Consider the following 12,635-nt stretch of genomic DNA (forward strand, 5'->3'; position numbering starts at 1 on the left):
ATAGTAACAACAGTATCTTTCTTTGATGGGTGTTTAAGATGTTCAACCTGGGAAGCATTTCTATCCTTTGCAAATAAAGGAAGCCGTGGATGGACAGATAGTACAAACCGAGCAACAAAGCAGCAGGAAAAAACAGGAAAAAAGGAAAGCATTTGTAAAAAAAGTAAAAAGCGCTAAGATTTAGAGGTAAAAAAAATATCTAAGAAAGAATAATCCCCTAATCTACTCAGATGTGCTCGGAAATAATTCTCAATTCATTTAACAAGTGTATTAGAGAGAGAATTTGCACATTTTCATGAAATAATGCAAGAGTATCCTGAATGCTCAGACAGGCAAGACTGCCATAAATTTCAGACCTTGCTCCAGCAAGAGATATGTGAAATTTATAGCACAGAGATCACAAAAATCTCTTTAAATAACTTTTTCCAATGATGTACCGTATACATCTGCTTCTTCAACAAGAAAGAAGTTCAATGCTTGAATATACAATCAAAGTTGGGATCATGAACTGTAGGTAAACTGGCTCCCTTCAACAGGCAGGTATAATATTTTTGAGTATAAAACTTACTACTACTACTACCAAGTTATTCTACTCATATAGGAGAACAGGAATGAAATGAGGGGTCCTTGGTGCTCTCTGAGCTTGGTTGTTTTCTTGCAGACGTTTCATTACCCAAACTAGGTAAAATCGTGTTGATGTTACCTATTTTGGGTAACGACACATCTGCAAGAAAACAATCAAGCTCAGAAAGTGAGTAATACTGAAAGTGAGTAATACTGCTAAGTTTGTAAGCCGCCCTGAGTCTTCGGAGAAGGGCGGGATATAAATGGAATAAAAATAAAATAAAAATAAAATAAAATAAATTCTACTCAGTTTATACTATGAACACACTATTATCTCATAGCAGTTATCCACAGGCATATTCTTTCTGCGTATACAGTCATTTATCCCCATCAGTTTAAAGGTGTTAAGATGAGAATGCTTTATCCAGAGAAAAAGATGAAACAAATCCTGTTTTCTTTTCAAAAGAGTAAGGGGAAAATAAAAAAAAGAAAGAAAAATACCCGCTTCAATCACATTTTGTTAACAAATTTAAGACTCGGCAGAAAACAAAAATCTTATCTAGATTTTTAAGTCTCCGATTTTCATTTTCTCTCTTTACAGATGTTCTCAGAGTCATCAGTGAACAGGGTCTAATAGCAACCAATAATTTTACAAAGTAATTCCAGAATTACATTTCACAGTGCCTGGACACCAAATGAAAAATATATAAATACGGTTTAGAATAAAAACAGCTTCAATTGCATTTCACGATTGAATTAATGCTGTAGACGAGGCATTCTGTTTTTTGAACTGCCCACCGGCCAAAGCCTAATTATGCTCATTCTTTTTATCATGCACGAAAAACAGATGAAAGAAAAGTTATTGCTTTAATAGCCACTTGCCATTGTCCCAAAGGAACATCCGACAAATTAATGTAGGATGGAAAATCTACATTATTCATCACAGGATAGGCATGGAGAGGGATCAGCAAAGTTTCATCTCCCTGAGAAGAAAAGAAGAAAAGGATATGGACAGTCTCAGGGGAACTGTGATTTAGGGGAAAAGTAGTTCTGCTCTCTTACACAGTTAAGGCTACATTGCTCACGTGGCTTAAATAATTATGGGGATATTTTAATTCCCAGCTAATATAAAATATGCAGCATGTGTAAGCCTAATTTTATATATTTTCCTAGATTTAAGACCTGAGAGGACTTAAACCCATTACCATTCCTGTTCTTGAAGTTTTGCCACTCCACGTTAGCATGATCTGAATTTTTCCTCTTACTTGCACACACACAAGGCACGCCATGCTACTTCTTTTAGGGTAAGAAGTATTGTAGACTTTCTACAAGTTAAATCCAATAACGGATAGTTAATGGAGGGTTTTGATCCTAACTTAGAGTAGTAGAAGAAGAAATTTGCAATAAAACTGAGTTTTGGTTGAACTTGTGATAAATTGGCCAAAATGTGGCAAAGTGATCGGTATTGTCATTATAGTTACTGATCACTTTTGGCACATTTTGGCCAATGTACCACAAGTTCATCACAATTAGTATGAAAGCTGCATGTACACAAGTGCAATTGGAGCCGATAACCTTCCTCCATCTTACAAAATGTTCATGAATGTTTTTAAATAAGCATCCCAGTTCCTAGGCAAACAATAAGAAAATGCTGGAAACCTGTCACCTACTTTATTTTATACTGAAGTATATATGTATTCCTTTTGAGCTTCTATTTCCCCCCCCCCAAAATGGGTGCAGTCTCTTTTGATTGGGGTTGGAACAAATTTAACTTGAGGAAAAAGAATGAGTAAAAAGAAGCTGACTAGTAAAAGAAGCTAATCACCAAAGAGTCTAAAGAATCTTCAATCTAAGCATAGTAAAAATATTCGTTGTATGTGCTGACATCATGAAGAGTCAGCACTATATAGATTTGCATTTACAGGAAGAGGGTTGTTCCTACCTTGATCTATTGTCTTTTCTTACCTGAGAATGGATTCGGATGCAGTCATAATAGTATCGCCATTCATCAGGGCAGAAATCAACCGTTACTGTAAAGGACAAGCCAGGGACAAGCCGCTGCTATAAAAACAGAGCAGAACAATGAAGGAATGAATGAACCTTTTATTGTCAAAGTACAACCATGTATACATTGAGATTGGCTGAGCCTCCCTTCGTGCCCCCACCCCCCAGCTTACAGTGACACAAACCCTCCAGAGAATGTTGTCTGGTGGCCCCCAGGGGGAGATCCTTCTCTGTGGGCGCGCCGGAATTGTGGAATCGTTTGCCGGTTGAGCTCCGGATGGCACCCGACCTTCGCTCCTTCCGACGCGATCTGAAGACCTACTTGTTCGAACAAGCCAGCCTGGCCTGATGGGTTATGGGTTGGGATTTTAATATTGTTTTCATGTATTTTAACTTATTGTTGTTAGTTTCTGGGCATTCTGTTTAATCTCTTTTAATGTTTGTATTCTTGTATTTTTATATGTTGCCCTGTTCACCGCCCTGAGTCCTTCGGGAGAAGGGCGGTATACAAATAAAATTATTATTATTATCTTATTACACCATGTGAACTAATTGCACAACACACCGGCCTCGCAAGTCAATTATGCATAAAGTTTATAACAATTATTTCCCGTTCAAAAGCCTAACAGCCCATGGATAAAAGCTGTTCTTCAGCCTGTTGGTGCGGCTGGCTATACTCCTGTATCTCCTACTCGATGGTAGGAGAGTAAAGAGATACCGTCTAGGGTGTGAGTCGTCCCTGAGAATCTTCCTCACTCTTCCAAGACAACGAGCCCTGGTGATGTCATCCAGTGGTGTCAGGGAACAGCCCACAATGTCTTGTGCTGTGCTCACCACCCTCTGTAATGCCTTCCTATCCGCGGCTGTCAGACCAGCATACCAAACCACAATACCGTACGAGAGGACGCTTTCTATAGTAGACCGGTAAAAGAGGGTCATAAGCCGTGGTTTCCTATGGAAGGCTTCAAACTATATGTTCTGCAATTTGGCGAAGTTCAAAAAGGAAGAGACAAACGAAATGTGAGCACTCTCAAGGTTACTGAACCAACACTTACCATTTTGTTATATTTGATCTGGAAATAGTTTGTCTCGGGCGGAATAATATGGATATTTATAACTTCTCCGGAAATATTTATCAGTTTCTGTAGGATAAAGCAATTAATTCAAAGAAAGAAAAAAAAAAGATGTTCCTGTCAGTATTTTAGGCACAATTACAGACAGAAGCCGATGTAGATAAAATGGTTAACGCTTAAGTTAACAAGGGGGACAGGAATGAAACAGAATACAGTTTGCTAACTGGCACTAGTCAATTTAGCTGGGTAATGCCCCTTCTGGAGGAGCTGCATTGGTTGATTGTGGCTTTGAGGCCAATTCAAAGTCCTGCATGTAACACCTTATACAGCTTAGGACCTCATTATCTTTTGGGAATTTTTTTCTTCTTGTAGAATCTGTCTGCCCTACTGCATCTTGGCAGGAAGAAAATACAAAACAAGTGGGATGTTGGGATTTGGAGAATCATATTCTCAGGAACAGCTCCCTCCCTCTAAAATGCCCTCAGAGAATATCTCCCAAGGACAACAATTGTTTTTATGAACAGTAATTAATTGATTGCTTTTAAAAATATGTTTTATATTTGTTATTATTTTTATAAACTGTGAGTGGCTTTGAGTCATAAGGACTACAACGCATACTTATTTATAAATTAAGCACATTTATATGGCCACCCATCTCACATATACGTGACCAAGGTTATGTATGTGGGTAAATAATAAATAAATGCATGAACTAATTTGAGGCTATTAGCTCTCAACTCTTTTGTTACTTACTAGCACTTGCTGATGATGTTTTTCTACCTCAAATCCTCCATAATGCATGATGGCAGGTTTAGCCTGTACAGCATTATTTCTTAATAGCTTTGTATAAATCTCTGAAACAAAAAAAAGAAACAATACAATAATTGGCACAGCCAGACAATAGCCCCAAGCGTTCACAATGACTAATTTTATTCTATTTTTTCTAATATTAGATGGACTGATATAATCTAGCTCAAGATCTTCCCTGCACAAAAACAGCCCATTTAGTTTACCAAATTACAAGCTACCCATTCCTCAATCTGAGAGTCTTTTTTTTTTCCCTGGCCAATATTAGGCCTCATTTTAAGGTAGTATTATTATTATTATTTTAATCCCATTTATATCCCGCCATTCTCTGAAGACTCAGGGCGGCTTACAATTTAAGCACAAACCAATGTGCTTAGCAATAGCCTTATGTGTGGGATTCAACTGCAGATCATTTATATTGTATTACTCAATTATATTATATAGGCCAAGAGGGCCTACTTCAGATGCCATCAGATCCCAACTATTGCGATCCAGGAACCTTCTCTGCTGCAGTACTTGTGCTTTGGAATATCTTAAATTCTAAGATCTGCCCTCAACCTCTTATCCTTTGGCAAGAGCTTGGGGATCAAATGGGGGAGTTCTACACTGGAGGTATTGCTGGACTGATGGCAGAGTCCACCTCCCACCCACCCCACTCTGTTTTCCACCCGTCCGTTTTTTTGGTTATCATATTGTTGTATTCTCATTGTGTTGCTTTTTCATTGTTTTATTGTTCCATTATTTTATTTCTCTTCTCTTCCTTTCATTTGCTTCCTTTTTATTATTGTAAGCTGACATTTCTATCTGTCTTTGTCAATGCTGTCTACAACTATGTATATTTACCCATGTAGTATGGCTGTAGTATTATCATTTATCCATCTTATTTTCTTCTTTACTACCCCCTCTTATTGGTATTATGACGACGATGATTATTCTGTTGCTTTGCATGTACACTGAGAGTTTCTGCACCAGATATATATTCCTTGTGTGTCTAATCACTTTGGCTAAATAAAGTATTCAAATTCAAATTATCTTACATGATAATGTATGTTTTGTAATAATATAAAAGGGGACTCAAAGTGCAGTGAGATTCTCTGTTCTCCACTTGCAATCCACTATGTTTCCCCCTTCCTCAACCCCTGGAAAGGATCCTCCAACCTCAGGAGTGGATTGCAAGGGAGGAAGAAAGGGGAATGCTAACAGAGAGGGCAACAACTGGTGATAATCTACTGAATTATTATATTTGAAATGATTTTAGGTGCAACAAGATTCTGTCTATAAACCGAGGTGATAAACAATCAAGTTCGTGAAGATTATTAAGGTAACCAACAATTCTTTTTTTGTGCCTGAAAACAATCAATTTATCCCTCACTTGATTCCAGGAGGTGGTGGGGGACATCAGTTCTTTTCTGGGGTTCCTCCACAAAGCTGTCCAGAAGAAGGGATGGAGGGCTTCTGAAAGACTCTTTGGTGCTGTGGAAGTCAGTCTGAATATTACGCACAACTTCCATCCTGTTCTTGGAATTTACAGCTTCTAGAATATCAAAAAAATCATTCCTTGTTACCTGATATGAAACATGAAATATTAAAAATAACTCCTCCCTTTTTTATGGTCCTGTAATCCCTTAATTAGGGGTAGAGTCAGGGGTACTGGAGGGAACTGAGCATGCCCTTCCTGATGCCTATGTGGAGTTTGCAGCAGTTTTTTTTCCTTTTCACCCTAGGAGAGAAACATCTGCCACTACCTGGAATTGAACTCTCAACCTTCTGAGTGGGAGGTGAGCGTCCTCACCACTAGGCCACCATGCTGCTACATATAGAAATTCTACATGCACCAATGCTATGTGGTATACAAATTAGTAGGATTTTTCCAATGAAATTAAACAAATAATTGCTGGCTACAGCTTGAAATGATTCCCCCCCAAGGATCTGTCTATCTGATAATTATTCTCCTCAGACAATAGTTAGAAGTATCTTAATTTTTCCAGTTTTTTCTTCATTCACTAAACATTAATAAGTGGCATAATTGTAGCATTTAAAGTTTAAAATAACTTTAGGATGAGTTGTTTACATAATGAAGATAAATATAAAACATAGAAGAACATAGAAGGAATTATATATCCAATTGGAATAAGCTGATGTAGCTTGAGGCTAGCTAGCATAGAAAATTAAGCTATAAAACTCCAGTTCCCAAAATTTGACTTTTTGACATCTGTCATTGCCAATTCCCTCAAAATGTCAAAGGGAAACAAATACTTTTTCAGGAAGACACAATATATTGTAACGTGAAGCTGACCATTAAACAGCATCCCAATGTCAAAGCTTCTTACATCTACCAAATGACTTAAAATGGGACTGGAGGAACTGAATATCTACAACCTGGAGGAGAGGAGGGCAAGGGGGGACATGAATGAAACCTTTAAATATATTAAGGGTGTGAATAAGGTTCTAGAAGGCAGTATTTTTAGTATTAAGCAAAAATCAAGAACACAGGGACATAATCTGAAACTGACAAGAGGGAAGTTCAGAAGTATTGTTAGAAAGTATTACTTCAAAGAAAGAGTAGTAGAAGCCTGGAACCAATTTCCAGCGTAGGTAGAGGATCAGTCACCAGTAACTGAGTTTAAACATGTGTGGGATAAACACAGGCCCATCATCCGACTAAATAAATAAATAAATATGAATGAATGAATGAGTAAGTAAAATAATAGTAAGCAGACAGGCACCTGCCACATAACACCCCAGACTTAACAAATGATAAGAAAGACAAAAAAGTTTGGACAGTGGATGTGGCAGTACCTGGAGAGAGCAGAATAGAAGAGAAGATAACAAAATATAAAGACCTGCAAATAGAAATAGAATAACTGTGGGAAAAGAAAGCAAAACAACAGGAGCATTACTAGAGCATCATCAGCACTGATAAATTCACTATCAGTCAATTGCAAAAGGCAGCTTTACTCAGAACAGTTTACATCCTGTGACACTGCCTGTAATACTATCAAACATCCACATCTGCCTATTCCAGGTCCTCAGAAAGAAGTTGAGAGGTAGACAAAAATGCCAACCCAGTCTGAACATCTAGCTGACTATGCGATGAATCATGATAACAAAAATATATATAAAAAATTAAAATAATAAATAAATTAAAAAGAAAACAAAAATAAAACACTCAAAGGGCAGACTAGCTGGACCACTGTGTCTTTTTCTGCTGTCAATTTTCTATGTCATCACTCTCCCACTGCTAGGTCCGTGCACTGTATCAACTCATAATTTTGTTAACAATGCTTTACTAGTAAGTTGTAGTTGCCTGAGCTCCTGCATCATGCCAAATCATAAAACCTAGTTTACAAATGACAATGACTGAAAACACACATCAAGGCTTCAAAGAAATTCCATTAGGGTATGGTTAATATGATGTGTGAATCCATTTCCCTAGCCTTGTTCTATTATGGCTGTAGGCTGCTGAGTTAGCTGGCCAAAGGCATGAGCGAGAGAACGTGTATTGAGGAGAAAAATGGTGAGGATGCTGTTTTTAATTTATCTTTGTGCCATAGCTTCCATAGCTCTCTTTCAAGAAAATATAACATCACCTAGCTGAAGGATTTAAAAGCTCAATAAGACTGGGCAGCAAAGTGACATAAAAAAGTGACTTCCTTCTTGCCATTTAGTAGTTGTCTTGATTTTTCAATGCAGACATGGTAAGTATCGGTAGTACTTGAATGCAATGGGGCATGATGGCTCAGTGGTTAAAGATGCTGAGCTTGTCCTCTGGACAGCCCTGGTTTGAGATCTGAATTCCACGTAGCAGGGTGAGCTCCAGTTACTTGCCTCAGCTCTTGCCCGTGTAGCAGTTCGAAAGCATGCAAATGCGAGTAGATTAATAGGTACCACTTTGGTGGGAAGGTAACAGCATTCCAAGCGCCTATGGCATATAGCCATGCTGGCCACATGACCATGGAAATTGTCTTCAGACTCCCTAGAGCCTAGACCAAGAAATGGAGATAAGCATCGTGCCCCAGAGTTGGACATGACTGACAGGGAAACCTTTACCTTTTTACTTGAATGCAAGACTATCAGGGAATGCCAGCACTGTAGACTATACTAATCACCATAATTGTCCTGAAAGAGGGTCATAGCAAATCACTTTCTTGCAGTTCACAAAAATACTTCAAGGAAATGTCCAAGGACATTTTCATCAAGAATGGAGTCTGACTTGCAGAGAGACAAAAAGAAAACACTTGATATGAGACATATGGGACAAAACATATACAGCCACAATAGATTAGATATATAGTCAGATTAAATCAAAAAGTCCAAACATATGTCATGTTTTACTATATAACTTATTGTACTGTCCTAGCTCAGAGCGCTAACCATTTGGGGTATACAGAAACTGGACCTTCTAATCAACAGTAAGCTTTGATTCCAGTATTCCAAAAAATCTGAAATGGCAGTCATTCCAGCATATGCTGGAGGAATAGTTCATTCGTTTATTTTGAGGGCAACATGGAGAAAGAGTAGGAAATACCAAAGAGAATCATAGTGTTCTGAAGAGACCACAGAGAGTGGCATTCCAGCAATATTTCTGGAGTGTAACAGTCCAAGTGAATATACTAGCTGAAATACCAATTTGGTATAATTATATTGCAGGGGGATAGATTTATCTATGGTTTGCACTGCAGCAATGTAAGAGCAGGGCACACTGTCTACTATGGGAATAGTCCTTCTTCTGCATTGCTGTTTAAGTAAACCACAAAGGTCCCCTCTTCGGTGTGTGTACCCCATGATGTCCACACCACCAATGTGCCAGTTAGTTTCTAGAGCTTTCCTTTCCTATTAACTCACAGCTGAGATGGCCAAAGTGCATACAGGTAGTCCTTGAACCACAATTGAGTCCAAAATTCATGCTGTTACGCAAGACAGTTGTTCAGTGAGTTTTGCCCCATTTTATGACTTTTCTTGCCACTGTTGTTAAGTGAATCACTGCAATTGTTAAGTTAGTAATAGGTTTGTTAAGTGAGTTTGGTTTTACCCATTGACTTTGCTTGTCAGGTCACAAAAGATGATCACACCATCCCAGGACACTGCAACCATCATAAATATGAACCAGTACCCAAGCATCTGAATTTCGTGACCGTGGGGGATGCAGCAACGGTTGTAAATCGGGAAAATTGGTCATAAGTCACTTTTTTCAGTGCCCTTGTAACTTTGAACGGTCACTAAATGAATGGTTGTAAGTCGATGACTATGTGTACAACTTTCTTAAAAATATATAATTTAAAAAATAATATAATAATATTTATTATGTAATATAATTAACAACCTTGGGCTGAGAAAAAAAAAGCGAGCGAGCTTCTTCACAGGCTTATACATAGATTCATCCGAGCGGAGTGCTGATAATTTAGCAGCGAGCAAGAATGCTTGCTTAAAAAAAGGGAAATCTTCAGTGCAAAGGTTGGACTAGAACAGCGTTTCCCAACCTTAGGAACTTGAAGATGCGTGGACTTCAACTCCCAGAATTCCCCAGCCAGCATAGCTGGCTGGGGAATTCTGGGAGTTGAAGTCCACGCATCTTCAAGTTCCTAAGGTTGGAAAACACTGGACTAGAAGACCTCTAAGGTCCTTTGTAACGCTATGCCTCTTCGACCTCGGAACTGGTTAAAGCAGAGAGCTCTGATGAGGTGGGCAAAGAGCCTGTAGTAAAATGTGCAAGTGGTAATTTTTAGTCTAAGCTAGGCAAAACAGAAAGAAGCCTCTACTACAGGAGTCTTCAAACTTGGCCCTTCTATGACTTGTGGACTTCAACTCCCAGAATTCCTCAGCCAGGCATGCTGGCTGAGGAATTCTGGGAGTTGAAGTCCACAAGTCATAAAAGGGCCAAGTTTGAAGACCCCTGCTCTACTAGATCAAAGGGGGCAGGCGCTGTCCGAAGGAAAGGAGTTTGCATTTGCAGCGGACCCCAGAAATTCGCAATTACACCCGACCCCTCGCCCCCTCCCAGTTTTATTTTGTCCTTCGCTTCGAGGCACCAGCGAACCTACCAGGAGTGCAGATCCTTCCACAGAGGAAGGAGTGAGCCGGTGGACCGGCCAGGTGCGATCTGTAGCGCAGAAAAGCCTTCGCGCCCGCCCGCCTCAAAAGCTTCGGTTGCTATGCTGGTCGTCAACTGCGACGTTCTAATCTAGAGCGCCAAGCGGGCTTTGGATTGTACCATTCTCTAACCCCGGGGGGGGGGAGACAAGGAGAAGAGATCTAATATGCTGGCGGACGGTCCAATAAAGCGTAGGACTTCTCTCTCAGCCTTGGAAAGGAGAATGGCTTTGTGTGCTCGGGTTGCGTTGCAACTCTTGAAAAAGAGTTGGGAGTTGGATAATGAGAGACAGCACTCTACAATTAATTAATAGCAATTAATAGCAAATTGTACCAATTGATTAATAGCAATTAATTGTTTAGCTGAGGCGGCCAAGGGATTGCAAGACTATAATTTGTAATTGGAAGAGGAAATAGGGCGTGTAGAATTAATAAAGAGGGACACGGTAAAACACTCTCATTCCTTTTGTCTCAGCTACATATATGTAGTTCGACTTCAAAGCCGTTACCCAAAACTATATCCAACAAAACATCAAATAAAAAATAAAACAGTGAAGAGTTGAGAAGTAAATGTGCAACACAGTCGATGTAAAAATATGCTGATACATTTTAGGTCCCCTAACTACATATTTAATGCAGTAACCCATGTTTCACAGTTGGCATTTTATATTGTATAGATATGTGTTCGCCTAGGTTGCCCAACTTGGTAGCAGCAAATAACTGACCTTAACTGATCTTGAGAGCACTTGGATAGAAGACCACCAGGAAATCCCTGTAGGCTAGATTGTACTGAAACAATGTAGTAAACTGCTTCAGTACAATTTACAAAATCCCTTTAAGGACAAGCATGTGAAATCACTGGGATCTGAGCTTCCTTTAAAGTTTTTGCTTTTTTAAAAATACAGTACAGTTCTTGTTTGCACCATGTATTTTCAAACCAAACTAGAGGGTAATGTAGCATTAAGACATGACCTCCAACACCATATTACTTCCTTTGACTCTCTGTGGGAGGGGACCATCTTGCCATCTTCTGATTTATTGCATTATTCTCTGCGTCAACAGTGGAGACCTATGGCATTCTAAAATCATGGCTTGCAGTTGCTCCAACTACAGTAGTAAGCCCACTGTCAAGAAATGCTGTAAGACGAAGCTCAGCAAATGCTGCCCATTTCCCATTCCTGCCAAGATATATCTTCCTTCCGATTGAAACAGAGCAGGTATATTTCTAGGTCTGGATTATATCTTTTGCAAATAAGTCTGTGAAGGGGAGGCAGGATATAAATGTTTAAACAAATAATTTGGAACTGTTTCAGCTTTTGAAATAAAGGTTCCCTGTAAGTAGCAAATGTTCTATGCTCAAAGAGACCTTGTGCTGTAAATAAGTGGTTAAGGATTTTTATCATTTCTACAGTATTATGGTAAGATAAACTGCATTATCTGCAATAAATACTTTACCCAGATACTAGAAACCAGCCTAGCCGAAGAAGGAACTGTGCTGCTACCTATAATATATACTGTAAACATGAAACTGCAAACTATTGCCTTATTCCAAGTAAAATAGTGCCAGTTTTAACTTTTAGGATGTTTGCTTACTTTCTGTTTGTCCAACTTCACCATCTGATGCAGAGGTAAGGCTGTATTGTTTGGGCCCCTTTTGGGTAGGGGCTTTTGAATACTGTGGGAATGTTAAACCAGTGTTGGAAGTGATTCTGTTACTGAAAGGTTGCACAATCTATGCTACCTAACCATCTCATTCCCTGCCGCCCCCTTCTCCTTTTGCCTTCCATCTTTCCAAACATCAGGGTCTTTTCCAAGGAGATCTCTCTCTTCATTTGGTGGCCAAAGTATCTGAGCTCCAGCTTCGGTATCTGTCCTTCCAAAGAACAGTCAGGTTTGATTTCATTTAGGATTGACTGATTAGATCTCCTTAACAGTCCACGGGACTCTCAAGAGTCTTCTCCAACACCAGAATTTGAAAGCATCAAATTCTTCAGTGCGCAGCCTTCCTTATGGTCCAACTCTCACAGCCATACATTACTACTGGGAACACCAGAGCTTTGACTATATGGACCTTTGTCGGCAAGGTGAAGTCTGCTT

At 39.2% G+C, this 12,635-nt stretch overlaps 1 protein-coding gene across 1 annotated transcript in view; it reads right to left on the minus strand.

Moving 5' to 3' along the window:
* CFAP221 (cilia and flagella associated protein 221) overlaps positions 1–5,959 on the minus strand; it is a gene marked incomplete at its 5' end in the record, with an annotated part of 39,254 nt that extends 33,295 nt beyond the window's left edge. Inside the window, 5 exons of the mRNA XM_083359366.1 lie at positions 1,447–1,547; positions 2,530–2,625; positions 3,624–3,710; positions 4,395–4,495; positions 5,821–5,959. Of these exons, the coding sequence (XP_083215492.1) occupies positions 1,447–1,547; positions 2,530–2,625; positions 3,624–3,710; positions 4,395–4,495; positions 5,821–5,959 (524 nt within the window). The remainder of the gene's footprint in view (positions 1–1,446; positions 1,548–2,529; positions 2,626–3,623; positions 3,711–4,394; positions 4,496–5,820) is intronic.
* Positions 5,960–12,635: the final 6,676 nt, after the last annotated feature.

The sequence above is a fragment of the Vipera ursinii genome, assembly GCF_947247035.1.
Source record: "Vipera ursinii genome assembly, chromosome: 1".
NCBI lineage: Eukaryota > Metazoa > Chordata > Lepidosauria > Squamata > Viperidae > Vipera > Vipera ursinii.